This window comes from Prunus persica, chromosome G8 (assembly GCF_000346465.2).
Source record: "Prunus persica cultivar Lovell chromosome G8, Prunus_persica_NCBIv2, whole genome shotgun sequence".
NCBI lineage: Eukaryota > Viridiplantae > Streptophyta > Magnoliopsida > Rosales > Rosaceae > Prunus > Prunus persica.
Window position 1 is genome coordinate 11,954,214 of NC_034016.1, and position 20,876 is coordinate 11,975,089.

At 36.4% G+C, this 20,876-nt stretch overlaps 3 protein-coding genes across 6 annotated transcripts; all 3 read right to left on the reverse strand.

Moving 5' to 3' along the window:
• LOC18767071 (cysteine-rich repeat secretory protein 38) lies at positions 352–1,181 on the reverse strand. Its single transcript, XM_020570695.1, has one exon. The coding sequence runs from the start codon at positions 1,171–1,173 to the stop codon at positions 442–444; it is 732 nt and encodes a 243-aa protein (XP_020426284.1). The 5' UTR covers positions 1,174–1,181; the 3' UTR covers positions 352–441.
• Positions 3,809–8,496, reverse strand: LOC18767326 (SH3 domain-containing protein 2). Its single transcript, XM_007199859.2, has 10 exons — positions 8,116–8,496; positions 7,044–7,166; positions 6,890–6,959; positions 6,644–6,795; positions 5,749–5,850; positions 5,362–5,562; positions 5,020–5,082; positions 4,735–4,887; positions 4,552–4,626; positions 3,809–4,138 (listed from the first exon to the last, which is right to left on the reverse strand). The coding sequence occupies exons 1-10, from the start codon at positions 8,173–8,175 to the stop codon at positions 4,022–4,024; spliced, it is 1,116 nt and encodes a 371-aa protein (XP_007199921.1). The 5' UTR covers positions 8,176–8,496; the 3' UTR covers positions 3,809–4,021.
• Positions 9,406–20,558, reverse strand: LOC18768199 (retinoblastoma-related protein). 4 transcript variants are annotated; one of them, XM_020570382.1, is made up of 20 exons: positions 20,163–20,558; positions 19,494–19,591; positions 19,284–19,417; positions 18,989–19,093; positions 18,708–18,841; positions 18,485–18,581; positions 18,315–18,361; positions 14,826–15,024; positions 14,442–14,512; positions 14,082–14,257; positions 13,789–13,982; positions 12,786–13,656; positions 12,448–12,580; positions 12,166–12,238; positions 11,779–11,955; positions 11,574–11,693; positions 11,357–11,501; positions 11,128–11,240; positions 10,045–10,183; positions 9,406–9,942 (listed from the first exon to the last, which is right to left on the reverse strand). In XM_020570382.1, exons 3-20 carry the CDS (start codon positions 19,404–19,406, stop codon positions 9,833–9,835), a joined length of 3,027 nt encoding a protein of 1,008 aa, XP_020425971.1. In that variant the 5' UTR covers positions 19,407–19,417; positions 19,494–19,591; positions 20,163–20,558; the 3' UTR covers positions 9,406–9,832. The 4 variants fall into 4 exon arrangements, with proteins under 4 accessions (XP_020425971.1, XP_020425970.1, XP_020425969.1 ...); XM_020570381.1 differs by having other exon boundaries at positions 9,406–9,989; positions 10,068–10,183; positions 19,284–19,413; positions 20,163–20,535; XM_020570380.1 differs by having other exon boundaries at positions 9,406–9,989; positions 10,068–10,183; positions 20,163–20,535.

A 20,876-nucleotide genomic window follows, 5' to 3' on the forward strand; every position in this document is an offset into this window, starting at 1 on the left:
GGAGATTGAGGCTCTACGTCAGGAGGCCGTGAAAACAAGAAGTATGTTGCAAGAGTTAAGGGCTCAAATGGAACAAATTGTTGAGTCTCAAGCACCAACTCTGCCACTGCCAGAGGTTGTGGCTTGTGACATTGTTGATTTATTGTCGTTTTTGTTTGGGAATATTGTATTTTTCTTATCTAATCAGATTTCTTTAACTTATTTGATATATTTCTTTACCTCAGGGGTATTATTGTAATTAATCATCTGCATCAAATAACCAGAATAAAAATTGCAGATCAGCTCAAGAGTTCTACGGAAATACATCTAGATCATAGAATGAGATGGTTGGACAAATTAGGCAATAAGCTACCAGCCTTCATTTATTTGTTTGTAGCATATATAATAATACACTGATCCAATTACAAATTTATTTATTTATTTATAGCAATTATGATCTAGCTAAGTACCAACAATGGGGTAAAGTTCAAATCCAACATTGCAACTCCCACCTACAACACGCCCACCTCGTTTTGCATCACAACAGTTTGGCAGTTCACTTATTGCAACATCAAGACATTTCTTACAATTAACGTTAGAGAGGTCCCTTGTGCATTGAGCAATACCATATAACGTTGTGAATGTATCGAGTTGTACCTCGCCGGTAGCATAAAACTTTGGATTAGCATCGGAGGCTTCATTGGATAACCCACTTAACAATTCATGTACTTTCTCATTGAATAGTGTGGGATTATTCTCTACCGCTTGGACGTTTGTCATAGAGAACTTGTTTTTGTTATCAATTTGCCCAAAGAAATTCACGTCTGAGTACTTTAAGAGGCAATGATCATACCAAATTATGGCTCCTTTACTATAAGGGCAACGCTCAAGAAGCTCTTTGCTTGCACCAATCACACAAGTATTGCAGTTTTGTCTCGAGACATCGCCGCGGCAAAGGGCCAGGCCATTCACTTGGTTTTGGGCATGGCCAGTTGAACCAAGGCCAAAGCCAGAAGGAGGAACTTTTGTGTATAAAAGATTGAACAACAAATTCAAGTTGGCACCGTATGAACTCTCAGCAGTGTAGTTTTCTGGGCTGAAACAAAAATGCTTAAGTGGGGAAGCACCAATGGCTGAAAGGTGGACAAAACAGAAGACCAAGAAACAAAGAGGGATTGATTTGAAGAATATCATGATGGATTTATGAGACTCAAAAATTGGGTTTAATTTGTTCTATCCATGAACACAATATATATACATATATGGGAGGTTTCTAAAAATATCTGTCACGGCCTGTCGGAGTTGAAATTGCTGACTATTTTAAATTGGGATCTAGTCAAAAGTCTTACCCCCAGACTATGACAAGCCTGGTTATGGGGTTTTGACTTGTTGTGGAGGAAGCTTCCACAAATGATGTTGAAAGACGAATTCAAGCTGGCCACGAATAATTGAAGGATATTGCTTTTGTGGGAGTGAGAGCATATATTTCGAGGAGAAATGAACAGAAGACCAAGAAACTTTGTTCCCTCCACCATTCAGCCATTGGTGCTTCACCACTGTACCATTTTTGTTTCATCCCAGAAAACTACACTGTGAATTCGTTGTTCAAACTTCTATACGCTAAAGTTCCTCCATGCCCAAAACCAAGTGAATGGCCTGGCCCTTTGCCGCGGCGATGTCGCGAGCAAAAATTACAATAGTTGTGTGATTGATGCACAGCAAAGAGCTTCGTGAGCGCTGCCCTTATAGTAAGGGAGCCACAATTTGGTATGATAATTGCATTTTTAAAGTACTCATACGTAAGCTTGGCAAATTGATAACAAAAACAAGTTTTCTATGACTAATGTCCAAGCGCACTATAAAAAATAAAAAAAAAATAAAAAAATAAAAAAATAAAAAAAAAGTGGCAATAGTCACTATTAATTGGTGACATTTGCTGGTTAGTCACCCCAACAAATATCACCAAATAATAATGACTGTTGCCATTTTTGTTTACCAAATAATAATGACTGTTGTCATTTTTGTTTTAGTGAAAGAGGGATTGATTTGGAGAACAGCATGTTTGATTTATGAGGCTCAAAATGGGTTTAAATTGTTCTATCCATGAACACACTATATATACATATATGGGAAGTTTGTAAAATTTTTGGGATCTAGTCAAAAGTCTTACCCACCCAATATAAGGTTCTCTTCTTCTTGTTGTGGATGAAGTTTTCCAGAAATGATGTTGAAGAAGAATTCAAGCTTATCAAATGTCTGCAATTTCTCATTTTCAAAGCATTCTACAAGGTGGTCTTCGAAAATTGATTTATTAATTGAGTGTGATTTTTTCTTTTGTTGGAAATTAATGAAGTTTGTGAAGCTTTGTGTGCTAATTGGATGTCGTACATCTATTATCAGAGAATTGAATCAGCATTTGCTACTTTTTCAGTGGAAAACTAGGTCAAGTTGCATGCGCACTAAAGAAAATGAAATGGGTATGCTCATTAGGGTTAATATGCGATTGAACTGTTCTAGATAGACTACGTACATTATATACTATTTTTTCTTTCGACCTGTATGTTAGTTGTTCTAAGATGGACGTTCGTTCTTTCTTTTAAGGACGGGCGATCTCACTTATGCGCCATTTTTATTCAATTTTATTTCCATTTATTGATAGAGTTGATTATTTAAGGTATCAAATGATATTTTAGAACTTCAATTTTTTATTTTAAGTATTAATTTTTGGGCTTTAGGACCTACATTCTAAGCGATTAACCATTTCGTGAGTTAGATATGAGGTTTTTCAACACGGGCGTTTTTTAAGAAAGAGCGCACGTCATGTCTAGAAAAAAAAACTTACTAGTTATGTAAAAATCAAGAACCTGACCAGAAAATGAAGATTAAAGAAATTTTTGAATTGATATTATTTTTTTATTGAAACTATATTTAAGAATGCGAGAATTGAATATAGGTGCATGGTGCATTCTACAAAAAAGAGTTCTTGGATTTATTTTTTTGTCGTCAAAAAAGGTGAAGATTGAGTCATTTTTCACAAGTTTGCGGGTCAACCGGATTACGATTGGAAATTGCCAAATTGCTTCTGGGGCAAGTTGAAAATGAGTTGCTTTTGAAGCTCTGTTTGCAAGGGCTCCAGAATTGTGTCAAGGGCTTGGACAATGGACCTTCATGGTATGGTCAATTGGACACATATCCTATCATGGTATTTTTGAATTACCTTAAAGGCTTCGTGCCCTCTAAAAAGATGTCCCAGATCTCACTTTGCCGTTTAAAAGTGACTTTGACTCAACTGGCCTCTCATACTCAATTTTTTCATATCACATTGCCTCATACCATAAAGTCCGTCGATAAATCCGTCAAATTCGATTGCATGACATGTATGAGACCTAATGTTTTCCTTATATAAATACTACGTGAGGCCCCCGCAACTTGTGGTACTTGATTTGCTTGTGGTACTTGATTTGGTATTGCTACCGCACATGACTTAGAGTCATGATGATATTACTGAAAAAAATATTTCTTATAAAATTCTTGCTTCTCATTTCAGGCAATTGGCAATAGTTTTTCTGTGGACATCTAGAAATCTGTTTCAAGTACCCTATGACCAAATAAAAAATTAACCTTGGCAAGGACATTTTGACTCATGGGCACTCTGCTCGATTTGGCCATGAATTTCAGTCTGTTTTGAAAAGCCATTTATAAACGAACAAAAACACAGAAACAAGATAAAACTGAGATTAATAAGAACAATGATATGGAGCGAAGAATTCAAAGTGATCGTCATTTGTTGAATATAACAAACAAGAGAAAGGAAAGATAGAGAAGGATATACCATAAATAAAAAAAATAAACGTTGCTCATCAATCAATAGATAGAATGAATTTAGTATCTACATACATCACTTCAAAACGGAGAGGATACACGTTCTTCTTCTATTCGAATGCCACATGCTCCATCGTTGAGTACAATTAGATTTTAAAAAAACATACACAGAAAAGAAAAGAAAAAACACTCTGCTCATAATCCAACCCATGCAAAAACTTTAGAACACTTCTGCCACCTTGCTTGCAAGTACTCGTTCCCTTCTTTCAATGTATCCAAATGGGAACCAGCCTGCCCTGCCTTTGCATTCACCTTCTGCCCAACCATTGTTTGTCACCTGTTGAAAGAACAAAACACAAATCAAGCTAAGCATTCCCATCATCAGTTATGAGCCAAAACAATACTTGAAGGAATATGACATGGCCTTTCTTTAAAATAAAGGAACTGGGCTGCAATCTGCAACCTGGATTCAATGACTTGCCTCAGATAACAGGCAACCCGAAATACAACACAGTTTAAGCCTGGCAAAAACCAGCTGGACTATATCTAATTGTTGCTGTCAACCCAGCAACCTAAAGTGGATCCAGTTGAAATATATTAATTATCACAATTAAATACAACAATAGATTGGTCCCATTTTTCCATTTAGATTAGATCTTGGGTTAGTCCAAATCCAAGCCCTGGGCTACCCCTAATTCAAATTTTAAGGATCAATGTAGCTGAAGTATAGTATCTCAGAAAGTTATAAACCTTTCGCACAACTACATAGTCTCCAACTGACAAACTGAGCTCCACGTCAGATACCGCTTGATATGTAAACATAACCTGCAATAAATTGACAAATAAACACAAATGAGCGTACACATATTGAACAGCCTTCAAGTGTTGCATCATTTAAGCAATAAGAATGTAAAACTTTCATTCATTACTAACCTCCCCTAGGAAGTAATTCATGATGTCTGACGATCCATTATGTGTTTGAGAAGCATATATGCCATTAACTTCTTCATAAGGTGGGGGTGGAGGCATGGTGTTATCAACAGTAGGGCTAGGAGGCGCTTCAATTCGTTGTCGTTCTGATACCATCTATCAATATCAGAAAAAGATTACATAAAATCATCAATTGATGCAAAAATCAAAAGTTGGATTTTGTTGTAACTCAGAAAAGTAAGGGGGGTGTGGGGTGGTGTGGGTGTTTGTTGTAGCATGACTGCTTACCTCTCCTTCAAGTTGATCAAGTATCTGAAGGATCCTCTGATGATAAGTACGTTCTGCCTCAACCTTCAATCCAGAACAAAGTTGACAAGAAGAAAGTTTAAACACTAATACCCCATACATCTCGGCCAAAGATTTACTGATACTTAAACATATTTAACTCATAGTATATTTTGAGAGAACTTGTACTACCATAGCAATAAGTACGTTCTGCCTCAACCTTCAATCCAGAACAAAGTTGACAAGAAGAAAGTTTAAACACTAATACCCCATATATCTCGGCCAAAGATTTACTGATACTTAACATATTTAACTCATGGTATATTTTGAGAGAACTTGTACTACCATAGCAATGAGGCGCTGGAGAGTCAACCTCTGTTGTTGAGCCTCAACAGCTGCCATTGCTGCAGCAGCTTCCTTCCCTAATATTCCCATATTTGACTTCAGATCTTGCAGCTTTGACTCTGCAGCTTCCAGTTTCATAACATTCTCTGCATTTCCTGGTGTTTCCCTCACTTTTACTTGGCGTTTGGAAACTTCAATAGCCTGTCTAGGTTCAAAAGAACGCACAATGACATACTTGTAAAAGAAAATCAACTGATCAATTTAGTTGTCACCAATTGTATAAATATGAGGTATATCACTAGACTCACAATGCTTTCCAGTCTAAAATACTGCTGTTGTGAGAATAAAACACTCAGATAGTCCCTGGTAAACACAAATTAAAGATACCTGAGCTTCAGCTTCTTGTCGCATTCTATCATAACGTTGAGCAAGATGCCGAGCATCCTCCAATGGGGCCCCCATTACCATCGCTCTTAATGGCTCTGCCACCTAATAACAATTTTAAACACCATATCACCCGCATTAACCTCTGGTAGTATCAAGAATGAAGAAACTAATTGAAATTAAATCCTACAATGGTCTTCAAAAAGTAAAGGATAACTGAAATAAAACGCTGAGCACAAAATAAAAATCTTTTAAGCAAACATCAATGTCATGATATAGTGGGCCTAAAAGTCAGTTATCAAAATTCCAATGCCTTCTGGGATTAACTTTGGAGGGCCTAGGGGAATTTATACTAAGAGAACCACAGTCTAAACAAGATATATGATCCTCTGCTCTCAATTTATAGTATGGCATGGCTTGAGGTTTTAGTGAACTGAGATAACTTCTGATGAAATTGTACTCGAAGTACCGTAAACTCAACATTATGTTAATATATGATCCCGCTATAAGGAATGCTGTAAGCTATGCCACAAGAGAAATGACTTGTTATATCATGTCTGGTATAATTCACACACAACATAACCTTCAATTTTAATTCTTAGTTTTCCATAAGTTTCTGCATAATGTTTGCAAAGCTCAGGATGCCACAACTTGTGTTCACTGTTGTCACAAACTTGAACATAGAAGATGAGGCAAAATTGTGTATCTGAATCCACATCCCTTCACTCGTCTCATAAGGAAAAGGCCAATTACAGTTTATCATGCAAAGTAACTACAACATAAATATGCAAATGTATAAGTCCTTCCACCACAGACTGAAGAGCATTCAGAAACACATATTGCTCATGTAAGTCGTATCTATAAAATTTCGAGTTTAAATGAAGAAAATTTGACACACCTGTGTGCCAAGAGCTTTCAATAGATTCCCCCGCTCCTTCTCCATTTGAGCGCGAGCTCGCCCATAGCTTAATGAAGCTCTTGATAATGTACTACCACTAGTACATGTATTTTCAGCACCATATTTCCTGCTATCTTCTGACAACTTTGTTCCTATTCAATAAGGTTACAGTTTTTATTATAAAACTTAGTCCTTAAGCAATTTACGTACGAGCTTGACAAATGACATAAAATTTTACTAACTCACCTATTTCAACTTGTTTGGACCCAGTGACAATATATCCCTCCACACCACGAACAATATCCCTTTGATAATGCTAAAACATGAATTAAAATTTATATAAGCAAAGGTCAAACAAATTAAATTGAAATTAGATGGGGCAACAAAGGTAGTAGGCAACCTTGCCAGCACGTGTTGATATGTAAAGCCTCTCAAGTTTCTGATGCTGCAGGAGTTCTGCCTCATCAGTAACTAAATTATCTGAACCTCCATATCCTCCAGCTCCAAACTGCTTGAGGACAGCCTGAAGTAAAGCCCAATGTAGTCAGAATGATTGGTTTTGCTCAAATGAAAATTGAAATGTAAGTAAACCTTTGTTATTGCAAGAATGCAATCTAATTTAGCCATGTAATTTTATTCAATAAAAAAAGAAAGAAAACATTATTAATAACAGAGAGGGATGTAAATAAATAGGAGCTTCAAATTAAGGGAATGTAGTTGAAGATGCACCATATACTTTTCAAGACATGGAGAACAAAGTTACGGCAGAAACTGAAATCCCTTGATGCATTCGTTGGCAAAACTTCTCAAATGGCAAATTTCTATTGAATTTTTTGAGTGAAACCATACCTTAATTTAACTGATTATCCATTTCTTTTAAGGGAGTATATCTATGTAAAACTTTTACTTTTCATTGGATGAACAAGCCTGACCTGTATCCGTAACACACTGCAGGCTCTAATTTTTTAAGGCAAATGGGCCAACAAATATACATCTTTGTTCTACCCATGTATTCTTTTTGCATTCTTCCACAGACCAATTTCTCAATTCACCCAATAAAATTTCCAAGATTAGCCATCAAATGCCAAGAATATCCCCGAGAAATTCACCAGTTAAGGCCGCTAGAACACAATTAATATCGCCTCTCCTCAATTATGTGTTACACTCTTATGTTGCACATCAAATGTCAATCATTAAAATTCATAAAAAGGTTTATGACTTTGAAAAGCAAATGCGTTGTGTTGGATCATACAATGTGAAACAAATCGAAAATCACAAACCCAAGGAAGATAATGCATTACATGCAGAACAAGATTGCAAATTTCACCAACAAAGAAAAAGAAAGTCGAGCTAAATCAAGGGGAAATTGGTTAAAATAAGAAAAATCAAATACGGATTCAGAATAGTGTGCAGATATTGAAAGAGATTAAATAAAATTCGATCTGGTGGGATTAGGATTGGTATGAAAGTACCTGTTGTTGCCTAGCGACCTGTTCGCGAAGCCTGGTGGCTTGCTTTCTGATAGCGTCCATTCACGACTGAAGGGCCAAATCTGCCCAGATTTTGGTTCTCGACCAATGGACTTTGTACGAGAGAGAGAGAGAGAGAGAGAGAGAGAGAGAGACAGAGAGACAGAGAGAGAGAAATGCTGGTTTTCAAATAATGTCAGGAACTTTACTTTGGAGGAGCTGTCTGAGCTGTTGGTCCTCTGCAGAGACATTTCACCTATTTGAACTGAAATTTATGTATTTTCTTTTTCTTTCTTTTTTTAGTTTTTAAAACGCGTTTTTATTGTTTTAAATTTGCAAAACTAATTTTATCACAAGACGTCCATGGATTCACAAAATTATCAGGTTTCGTCTTTAAGATTTTTCTTTGTTTGTTTCACCCAAAAAAAAAAGTATTTCTTTGTTGTGTCACTTGAGGTTTTATTTTTATTTTTTCATGAATGATCTTCAAGGTTAGCCTATATGCTTCATACTATTCAATTCAAAAAACTTATCTCGATACTTCGGAAAATTATATTTCTTGTGATTGATCAACTACGCCAATGTGGGTTCTACTCCATTACACCATGATTCCCAAATTAAAGGACTTTGGTTCTTTTTTATTTATTTTAATATAATCTAAATTACAGAGAGAGGGATTCGAACTCGGATGTAGAGTGAAAAATACATCCTTTAACCAACTTGGCCGAGCCTATCTCTACAATATATGGTTTATTCTTTACTTAACTCAAATTACACAAAAGCTAATAGTTACTAGATAATAGATAATAAATTTAGGTCAACAGTTAGAGCACTGGTATCGGTTCCCTCACCATTGTTCCTCAATTAAGTTATACAAGGGCATAGTTATAACCGGTGTGTGAGATCGCTGATATGGGGGAAATTATATCTACATACACCTAATTCAGAAGAGAAGAGAAGTTCATTAGTGAATTTAATTAGCAACATCCACACTTCCTTTTTTATTATTTATTAATATTTCTCTTTTCAAGTTTCATAACTTAGATTAATTTCCTCAGTTTTATTTTATGAGATTCCCCTAATTTCGCTTGCCAAGCTAAGATTTTCACTTCTTTTAGATATAATAAACATTTACATTACAACTTCAAACCGGATATTAAATATTACAAGTTATGGATCTATACCTCATTGAAATGGGGTGATTACAATGATACCATCATTTCAGCGAATGACAATGCTTAATAGCCAGGATACAATGTAACTCACAATAAAATTATATTTGGACGAGTCATATATTGTGAAATGCAATTGGCATCAAGACTTTCAATCGGGCATTAGCTTACTAATCCGATGTTCCAACCGTAAGCCGTTATTGTACATTGCAATTGGCAGGTTTTGAATTGGTAATTTTTCTACCAATTGCTAGTTGGACACTTGATACAGTGTAAATTGGAATTAACATTTACAACTCAGGTGGAAAGATACACCCGCAGAAGGAGAATCTCGATACAATTACTTGAACCCTAGAAAGCCGAGGAAAAAGGTCCTACCTAACATACGTGAGTAAATGGGAAATGGGGCTTTTTGGTGGCCATTCTACCTAACCCGCCCATTCAGCACCAGCACTTCGTGTCATAAACAGAAATGTACAGAACTATGAAGAATTAAAATACTAGATTTCTGGAAAACTATAACTATACATAGGCGCCGTTGAGTTGAATTATGAGTCCTGTTGCTCAGTTTTCACCGATGCACCTGATGAGGATGCACAACTTCCATTTTGATTCTGAAGGTAGAGGCTGTTGACCACCATAGAATCACTGACCAAGCCTACGTCAACATTGTCAAAGTTGAGAGTGCCTCTGAGCTTTCGCGTACTGAAAAACGGAATGATGCATCAGAGGAAATCATTAATTTGGCAAAAATTTTTACCTTGGTTTGAACTAATAGAATACCCATTCAAGCGGTTGTTGATGGCAGTGAGATCTTTCGAAGGGCTCTGATACGCAACGGTACACTCCCCAACACAAGCATAATAGCTTTTTGTGCTATGCGAGATCAAAGCATCCATCTGCAGAAAGTTCAAAATTAGATGCACAGGCACGAAGTTTCTTCGAGTAAAGTATCACCAAAGGATGCATGTGATGTTTTTTCTTTTAACCTCACAAATTTGCATGAGTTAAACGATTGGCTGATATGTCACTGAGCTTCACTAAAATCCCATAGCAAGATCAAGTAACCATTCAGTTCATATAGATATAGTTTGACATATCTTGATATTATTCTATATATTCTATCAGATATTTCAACTCTAATTATTTTCTTCACTAATAAGATCAATTTTGTATACAAATTGAACTATACTGACTAAGATGGAATTAACAAAAGATTGATATGATCGCACTTGCATATTTAAATCGTACTGCATCTTGCATTATCCAAGTTCATGCATGTTTGGTACTTAATCCTACAAACTAGAACTTGAAGGTGGAAAAAGAGAAAGAAACCTTGGTCTCCACCAAATTGAGAGAGTCCTAATACCTAAGCCAGCCCACTCTAGACACTCGTAAAGTAGGATCACAGAGAGAATTTGGGCATGCAACATACAGCAAAATCCTCTTAAATAAGCAAAAAGCTATTAGCCAAAAACAATGGTATATCGGGGATATATATTGCATGGGATTGTATTAGGCCAATGGGCTTCGAAATTAAATAAAAGAAAAGGAATATGAAGCCAACACATCAAATGTTCAACACTATAAAAAATAAAAAATAACATAACATAACATGGACCCATCAAAGACTGCTGAGAGATTCAAGATTAAAGTAATATAAAATTAGTTATGTTAAATAAGTTGGTGATTAACACATAGTAAATATATAACTGCAACTTTGCGTTAAGAATGGCTTCTTCAATTCTAAGAGGCAATTCATATATGGGAATCAACATGTTGTGAAAAAAAGTAAACAAAAAAATAAAATAAAGGCAAAAAACCTAAACAACTAAACAAGTACCTTAAATGATCGCAATGGAGAGACATAAACATTGTGTGCTGCAGATACTTTCTTTGGAGACATATCAGGGAGACTTGGAAAGCTGGATACTTTAGGTGATCCAGGACATTGAGCTAATTGACCAGTTAAAAAAAATTGGGCTTATTAGGAAATGATGGAGAAGAATATTCCCAAAAAAAAAAAGGAAATAAATTGTGGCAGTTACATGTACGTTTTAGCAAACGCATACCATCATTGTCATTGTTTGCTTCAGGAACTATGCTATCTCTTGTAGTTGTTGGACCTGGTCCAACCTCGACTAGCAGAGATTTCACAGAAGGAATGAATATTTCATTGTAAAATGGTATGATTTCAATGTGTTCCTGTGCTGGCCTCTGTTTCCAAAACATGAGAAGGGTTGGGATCTATCCAGAAAACTAACAAACAGTAAAGTTTAGGCACGATACCCCATTGCGGCGTGCTGAAGGCCAATTAACAAACACACTTCGAAAAACTTGCGGTTTATATTGTGGTTGCTTTGTATAGTTGTATAAGATTTGCCTAAATGTTAAATTAAGTTGAGAAATCTGCGACAAGAAAACAGTGGATGAGTAAGAAAAGAAGATAATTATTTAACAGCATCCCGTAAAACTGTCAGAAGTAATATCACACCTTTGCAACTCCATAAAAACAACAAAGAATAATCTGGTCGATGTGGCGGTTAAAAAAGAGAGATGTCCGTTGAACAAGGATTTGTTGAAAGAGACGATAAACATTCTCTCTGATCTGCTGAGACAGTTGCATCCTTTCAACCATACCATTGATTCTGACAGCCGCCAGCTTGATTATCTAAATACAAGAAATGCACCATGTATAAAGCAGAGGATAAATCCTAATAAAGTAGAATTATAAGGTCAAGTGGCTAAACATGCCAAACAAACAGATCTTCACTGGTATGAACTAATATCTACAACACACATCCTGTTCATTCAGGCAGATCCTCTGATTATTTACCGGAAAAATAAAAAGAAAACTATTTTCTTGGAAACTCCCTCGCACCTTGCTAAAGAAAATACTAATTCCAGTTTCTGCACATGTTTCCCCTCCACCTCCCGGATTTGGCCGTGTTGGACTGCACATTGGAATTTCAGAAGTATAATACCAAGAAGGAAAAAAGCAAAGCAACAATTGTCAAGATTTCAGAGAGACGGACCAGTGGCTCACTACCAACTGATCCACGACTGATATTGTCACCAACTTAACCACATGCATAGCAAATGTCAGTTGCTACAGAGAAATTAAAAATTAAATTTATTAGTTCCAGGGATCGGAGACTGATACCTGGCAAATGCAGACTGTAAAGGGGGGGCTGGCAGATTTGACTTTAGGTTACTTAAGGCCTGAAAACGATCTTTCACAGGAGATGTAAAGGAATTCTGCTCCATCTTTGGAGACCTGATATCTCCATTCTGACCTGAAAATTAACAAAAAAAAGACGAAATCACCACTAAGAGGATAGCATCTGCCACTAAGAGGATAGAAATCCATTTCCAATGTCCATGGGCTTAGACGTCCCACATAAAATTGAGGGACTGCATTACAACTTCAGAGTTAAGATGTTTACACACACACACACACACACACACACACACACACACATATATATATAAAGTAAATACCTGGTGAATTCTCATGCTTCTGTAAAGAAGGTGCCAGAGGCAACCCTCCACAAGAGAAGGTAATACGCATGGCGATTGCATCCAAAGATGGCATGGGTTCTGCTAATAACTCAAGACGATTTATTTCTGCTGAGAGGGCAGGTCTTGCAACAGTCAAAGAATTATACATCGAGGAACCCTTTTCCCATACCATGCTCTCCAAAAGTCGTTCTTCCAATGAATTCAAGTGTCGTCTTAATTCTCTTGGAAGAGATTCCTCATGTCTAATGAAGCTCTCTATCACCTTGCTAAGATCAAAAGCTGTAATACCTGTCCTCTCCAACACTGCTGGAAACAACATTGTGACAGTCTTATGTGTTGCCAGGACTAACTCAGCAGAGCAGGCTAGCATGCATCTATGGAACCTCTCATTGGTTAATAAAGAGGTCAAATTAGTAGCATGCAGTATTTGAGCCTCTGCCCTACAGATTGCCTCCAAAACTCTATAATAAAGTTTGAGTGCTTCCAATCTTCGTTGTTCTGCCCAGATGTTGTCCATGAGGTCAGCACTTTGCAGGCTACCAGTTACAAATCGTTCTCCCAAGGCACTACTTGGAAATATAACCTCCAATATGACTTGTGCCCTGCGTACCACATCATTGGTAACATCCCTATCACACAATGCCAGGAACCCCTCTAGCTTGGCTGAGGGTTTTGACGGAAGTGGAGAAATAAAGGTCCGAAGCCACTTTGCAGTTGTCATTGCAGTGCTCACTGGTGTGGCTACCATCTTTGAATTAGCACCACCATTAACATGAGATGCAGGAGTGTGATGGGGAGACAGTGGACTTGCAATTGGCTTTGTTGGGGAGGCTATAGAATCAAATTTCCTCTAACATAACAGAATATATAAAACCATCAACAAACTCCCTCTACACAAAATGGAACCAATGGAAGAAACAACGAAGAACATTGACAATACCACACGTATGGACCTCAGAGGTACTATTTATTAGAAGCATACCTTCACACCGGATAAATTCATGGATCCCCCAGAAAAGCTACCAGAACCAAGTAAGCTATCTTCTTCGTTGATGAAGACTCTCTCATCAAGTTCACCCTTACTCCGAATTGCATCATCGTAATCCTTTTCTAGAATATCTAAACTGGATGACAATGATGGTTCCTCCATAAGACCTTCAAAGTAGGTCAAACCATCTGCATTAAACAGGATCAGATCTCAGAATCTTTGATAAATGACAAAGGAACAAGAGATTTGTATCAAACACTGTACATAGGAGAAATTGTCAAAGAAACCTGGATCCATATTCTCTAGATTTTTATTTCTACACTCAGACGCTGAACAGGGCTTCTTCTTCAAAATGTCCGCTATTAAAGCATTAGCCATTTCCATTGTTTTTCTCAACTCATCTTCTGAAGTGTCATAAATGTTGCAAAGGGACGCAAGCAGGTCCACGCCTTTGCTGCCTTTCACTGAATTGGACACTAACCAAATCAGCTCCGATGAAGAATGCCAAAATGTAAACCCACCCCAAAATAATAGAGGGAAAAAGTATGGGGGAAATGAACAAAAGATGAAGCAAGTTTCAAAAATTGAACATCCTTCCTTGAAAAGGAAATCATATAATACAAAGTCTATATAAGCCAAGTGAAATATTACCAAAGTGTGTTGAATCATGGATGTTGAATTTTCTGAAGCAAACAGGAACATGAATAATTAAAATTGCCTGTAAAAACGAAAACCAAGCAGTAAGAAAAAATACATGTTCATGTATAAAGCCAAACAGTATATGTGTATATGGGTTGATACGCGTGCGTGCGTGTGTGTGTGTGTGTGTGTGTGTGTGTGTGTGTGTGTGTGTGTGTGTGTGTGTGTGTGTCATATATAATGTAATGTAATGTAATGTTTTCACACTTCTTGAGGCAACCTATTTCTTGTTTATTGTAAAATGGAAATTGATATTATGTTTGACATTTCAAGTAACTGACTGCCATCCTAATATCACCAACTAATTGAAGTAATACAGAAATGCAACTGACCAATATGGCAACCAAGCCATTTGCACAAGTCAACAGGTCTTTAAATCGGCTGAATACATGTACACGAAGGGCCAAAAACAGCAACCATCCAAAACGATGATACTCCGACACATAACCAGTTCCTCTGGCAACAGCTGACTGCTTATCGGCATTTACATCACTTGTCAAGAAGACCTCTCGGTATACACGTTTGTAGTACCTTGAAGCATTGAATTTTTATGATACGACTCTATTAGCTTAAAACCTTCATATAAGTGAAAGCAAATTCGTAGACAAAGTACAATGAAGCATATTTATTATGCATACAATGAAACATCCAACATGACCTCCGCCTAAAATGAGGTAGCACTAAAAATAGTTCACAAAGAATAAGAATGAAATTATGCTGCGTATGTCCCTTGGATCATCTCAATGCAATTAGTAATCTGGTCTCAATTAAATGGAAATCAAACTAATGGTAAGTTTTCATCCATATAATGTTAATTTTCTGCTAAAAATTAGTGCGAAGCATGCAAAAAAATGGATTGCCACAGACTGCAAAGAGATACTATGCCCCTGCAAGATTTAGATGGGTAAGCAGGGAAACACACCTCTGTAGGTGCTTAGTGATTTTAGCATATCCATTAAAAGTTCATGAAACTGCAATTGAATAGACAGAAGAAAAAAATGGGGTCCTCCATAGGTTTACACTGCACATTTACCAACTGTGATGTTGCATGATGTACAACAGATTTCAACCATGTAGTCAACTATCCAAAAGATAAACCAAAAGCACTACTCTAGGATACATTCATTTCCTATTTTTTAATTCTTCTTTCAATGAACCCAAATGACAGGAAAATAGATCGAAAGGTAGACAGTAAGTTTAATGTAACCCAGATTTCTAAAGATATGTAGCATGTTACAGAGTAACAAAATCGTAATAGGTATCAATACCATACTCAGCTACTAAGTTCTAAAGTATAAGAAGTCCATACCGCTCACAACTCAATGTGTTCTCTAGAAATCAAGAATGAAGCTTAATAAATCACTAAAGCAGCCTGCCTAGCATCAAGTTCAATCTTCAGTACTCAAATTAATTTCATGTACTATAGCATTCAGTGACAACCACTTGATGGTAGCATGAATTAATTTATAAAACTCAGCACTAAACTGGAGGCATAGTATTTCATAACATAACATAAAAAACCAGGTTGTTTTTAACACTACACACTTTGTAAAAAGGTTTTTGACACATAACAAGGATGAGATCAACATCTTAGTTCTGGGGCAAATTAGTCAACCTGAAATAATTAAGTGAAGATATCAAAGAAGCTGCATTACAGATTTCTTTTCTCATTTGATGCAGGAGCATCTACGAAGCTCTCTAAGATTACTTAGGCCCGTCAGTCAATTGGGCTAGGGTTCTATTTACTTTAAATTATTAGTCACTTCTTTTGTTTTCCTATTATTACTAGGATTTGGTTTAATTTCCTGTTTAGGTTTTTACTTTCCTGTGTCAATTAGGTTTTCTATATTCTAGTATAAATAAGCTATTAAGAGACTCTTGTATTTAGTTTTGTTGATGAATATAATTTCAGACGTTAGTCTATAGAATTCCTGTTGGGATTCTGCCCTAGAACTCAATTATCTTCGTTCCAACTTCGATTCTACTGCTTTATCCTTCTATTCTCTGTATTTTTGGGTACGTTTGGGTCGCTGGACAGCAGCTTATAGCCGCTGCCCTGCATCAAATTGGTATTAGAGCCTGGGTTAATCCTTGCTCCACACCATGATTGGACGTGCTAGAGGTCGTGGACGAGGGAACCAAGCCCAACACCCAGAGATGGCTGAGATGTGGCGTATGATGGAAGAGTTGTCAAGAGTGGTGCAAGCCCTCCAACGATAGGAGCACACGGATGCCTATATGGAGATTCCGGAACGCAACCGCGAACCCTTAGACATACCGGAAGGAAGTCGTAAGGATGACTTTGAAGAAAAGGTAAACCCCTTCCATGAAGCTGGAAACCATGATGATGGTGATAGAGGTGGATTGGAAGGAGCGGTTCGCTCTAATTCTTCAGTTAGTTCCCTAAATTTAGATATTCCTTCCGTATTTGATCGTTGTTTAGAAGACGATTGTGAAATTTGTTTTGAGGTGGAGAAAAGTTTTGATTTTGACAATGTATATGGTGAGAGTAAGCAAGATGAATCTAGTGTAATCTTGAAAGCGGTGGATCAAGAGAAGGTTGGGTCTGAACTTTTGAAGGAACACAATCCATACAAGTTTGAAGGCAAGGTGATACAAGAAAGTCTTGAAGGAACCATTAGAGATGAGATGACTTCTTGTGATACTTCTAAGTATGTTGATTTTCTTGGAGTTGATGCTTTTGTTTTGAAGATTGCCAAAAACTTCGTTGATCGTGTCAATCTAATGGCTTTTGGATTGAACAGTTTTTGGGCTGCGAGGTTGTATACAGTACATAACTTGAAGTGTTCTAGAAGGATTAAATATTCTAAGTATCTATATCTTTGGAGTGGGAAGGTTCAATTTCAAGGCCAAAGTTCTATAGACAGTTTATGTAAGTGGAGGTTGTGTTTGGACAGTTTTCAGCAAAAGGTTGGAATTAAAGGACGAATTCTTCACAATCCGGTGGAATTGACGCAAGAAAATAAACATAAGTATTCAAGAGCAGTTCGATATTCAAAAAGTTTCAAGCTTCTCATGGAGTATATTCAACATACCTCTTTGTTTGGAAAGGAAGAATTCAGTTTCAAGTTTCTCATGGAGTCTTCGTTGATAACAGTTTAGACTCGAGGACGAGTCTCTTCCAACCTGGGGAGTTTGATGCAGGAGCATCTACGAAGCTCTCCAAGATTACTTAGGCTCGTCAGTCAATTGGGCTAGGGTTCTATTTACTTTAAATTATTAGTTACTTCTTTTGTTTTCCTATTCTTACTAGGATTTGGTTTAATTTCCTGTTTAGGTTTTTACTTTCCTGTGCCAATTAGGTTTTCTGTATTCTAGTATAAATAGGCTATTAAGAGACTCTTGTATTTAGTTTTGTTGATGAATATAATTTCAGACGTTAGTCTATAGAGTTCCTGTTGGGATTTTGCCCTAGAACTCAATTATCTTCGTTCCAACTTTGATTCTACTGCTTTATCCTTCTATTCTCTGTATTTTGGGTATGTTTGGGTCGCTGGACAGCAGCTTATAGCCGCTGCCCTGCATCATCATTCCTTTTGTAATCAACATTAATTCTAATCAATTTCAGTCTTGCAACCAATTTCCATTACAGCCTAATAAAAAATTTGACATGTCAAGCCATCACTTTTCATATCTGGCATCACCACACATGCAATACCGCTATTTTAGTTTCATCAAGGTCTCATCCTAAGTATAGAGATCTTACACAAGATAATGCAAAATTTTAAAGAGAGAAAATTCTTGAACGATCAGCCATAATAATACATAAGGAACAATGGTGCAGAAGAAGGGACACTCACTTGCATAACAGGCTCAAGTACTCAAAATTTGCCTGCAACTCTTTTGCCTAATAAATTAAGAACTCAAACTCATGAGCAAAGGGTCAAGTAACTTCAAGAAAACAGAAAGTCAAAACACATAAAAACAGAGTCCTTTTCAAGCATAAACTAACTCTATGACAAGTCAATACCTCAAGTTTGTTTTCCCAATCTATGCCATAAAGATCACTCAAAACTGGACCGGCCTTAACAACTAACTGAGGAAGCTCCTTGAAAAAATCTACAATGCTGTAAAACACCAGAAAAATAGAAGATGACAAGAATTTACGAGCATCTAACTGTAAGCTAAGTAAAAAAATTTATTAAAAAAAATTAAAAATTATTTTAAAAAAAACAGATGGGCAAACAACATACTTCATCTTCGCAGCTCTCAAAATTTGGAAGAGAGAAAATCCATTATCATCAGAGCTCATCTGTGAATTATTCTCACTCAAAGTTTTCACGGAGTACAAAACAAAGGCAAACCAGAACTGTTCTGCTTCTTCAGGCTGTACAGAAAAATGCATTTAATTTACAAAAAATTCAGATACAAGCCACTGTCCCAGCAAAAAGATCCTAAAAGATATCACCTCAAACCTTATTTCTAAATAACATTATTATTGACTATACAATGGAAAATTGATAAAAACACATACTGTTCCGTTTCCAATAGCCAATGCATTTGAAGTTAATAGATGTTTGGTTTCTTTGAACAGCTTCATAGCTTGCGTGTAAGCATTATCATCCAACGACAATCCATTCTGAAATTAGAAGCCATATATATTCACAGGAACACAAATCAAGAAATGACTATGGAAACAAAGAAAGAAATTCTAAAAGTAAACAAAAGTACAGTTTATAAACCAAATTTTACAAATAAAATGACATTTACAATAAGAAACAACAGAAGGATACATTCAATTACAGTAAAAATGGGGGGAAAGTGGCAACCTTGCACAAATCATTAAATCGAGCTTGGATGGGGTCTGAATCTCTGCTTTCGGAATTTGAATTCTTGGAAGCTAAAACTTTAGGGTTAGTATCTTCCATCTTCACCAAAGCAGGTGGACTCATCTAAACCCTAGCTGAAGCAAGCCAAAATCAAATTTACAAAAAATAAAATAAAAATTAATTTCAAGCGCTAATTTCTACACCTCTTACCAAACTGCTACAGGGTCTATAGGGTTAGAAGGAGCAGATTCTTGCACATTATTTGCAGATTCTGTACCTCCACCTTCAGCACTATCAAAAGGATCCATCTATATGAAACATAATAATTTTACGTTAGAAAGAAATTAAAAACATACAATCAAATTTGATTAATTATATAATAGCAACAAGCAGAATTTATTACTATGTTCTTTACTATTATAGAACAAGCAGAATCATTTCTTTAATTACACAAACAATGAAGGAATGTCAGCAAATGGAAGGTCAAAGAATTACGATCATAGCGATGGTTTCTTTCAAAGACTTCAAAGACAGAATCTTTGATACCAGAAACACATGAGTTCTCATATGAGATGGTCATCCAAATTCACATATGAGTCAAATTCTCAATTTTCAACCGCATCTAAATCAAATTTAAACAGAACAAGCACATTGCGGATGGGAAGTTAATACACAAAGGATAAATGAAACCAACACCAGAAATTCAACACAAAAAGACTCGTGAAAATCACGGAGAAAAACAAATAAATAAATCAATAAGAAGACACAAGCAGCAGCTTAATCAGAACAATTGAGAGGAGAAAATCGCATGATATCCGTACAACATTTTAAAAAAAATAGAAGACGAAATAAGGACAAAGAGGACAAGGGAAAGAGCACCTGATGGGTAGTGCTCAGCCGAGAGAACTCCTATAAAGTCGAGAGTGGAGAGAAGATATCAGCAAACGATAAAGACAAAGAGTTTGAGAAAGAGAGAGGAAACGAGAGATTTGGGGCTGAGGAAATCAAAATTAGGGATTTGGGGCGATGGCGGTCTGCGATCAGGGATGAGAGTGACACTGAGAGGGAGGCGAATTTGACCTGGATTGACCTGGATTTTAAACGGATTTTGTTTTGTTTTCTAGTCTAAACCAGATGAGTGAATGGGATTCGAACATGAGAATACGGCTTGTCAAGAGCTAGGCTGGGTTAGTCCGGTTCAAATTTAATAGACTTGGACTAAGTCGGGTCGGACCTTAAAGAAAAGAGACAAAATATCAAGCCGAATTTTTTTAGAAAATTCAAAGTCCAAGCCTGATCTATGGGCCGGGCTGGGCCTAAACGGGCCTACTTCATTAAAAAAATCATAAACTTAATCATAATGGCATTTTAGTTCGAATTTCAGATTACACTCACTTAATTCTAATATTTTCACATCAAACCAAATTCATAAAACACTCAATAAAGTCACACAACTTAATAAGATTTTTCACAAAAATAATAAAACCAAGTATTATTTTTGAGGTTATTACATAATTAGACTATAATACGGTTTAAAAAATAATAAGTATCAAAAAAAAAAAAATTAAAGTATGGTATGAATAAATATGCAAA

Coding starts and splice junctions, on each gene's coding strand:
- LOC18768199 (XM_020570381.1), bottom strand. CDS start 19,406: ATGAGTCCACCTGCTTTGGTGAAGATGGAAGATACTAACCCTAAAGTT. Junction 11,956..12,165: donor TTAGTATTTTCTTTAGCAAG/GTGCGAGGGAGT, acceptor TCTTGTATTTAG/ATAATCAAGCTGGCGGCTGT. Junction 9,990..10,067: donor ATCAACAACCGCTTGAATGG/GTATTCTATTAG, acceptor TCCGTTTTTCAG/TACGCGAAAGCTCAGAGGCA.
- LOC18767071 (XM_020570695.1), bottom strand. CDS start 1,173: ATGATATTCTTCAAATCAATCCCTCTTTGTTTCTTGGTCTTCTGTTTT.
- LOC18767326 (XM_007199859.2), bottom strand. CDS start 8,175: ATGGACGCTATCAGAAAGCAAGCCACCAGGCTTCGCGAACAGGTCGCT. Junction 5,563..5,748: donor GACAAGAAGCTGAAGCTCAG/GTATCTTTAATT, acceptor GAACCTAGACAG/GCTATTGAAGTTTCCAAACG. Junction 4,139..4,551: donor ACTATGTAGTTGTGCGAAAG/GTTTATAACTTT, acceptor TTCTTTCAACAG/GTGACAAACAATGGTTGGGC.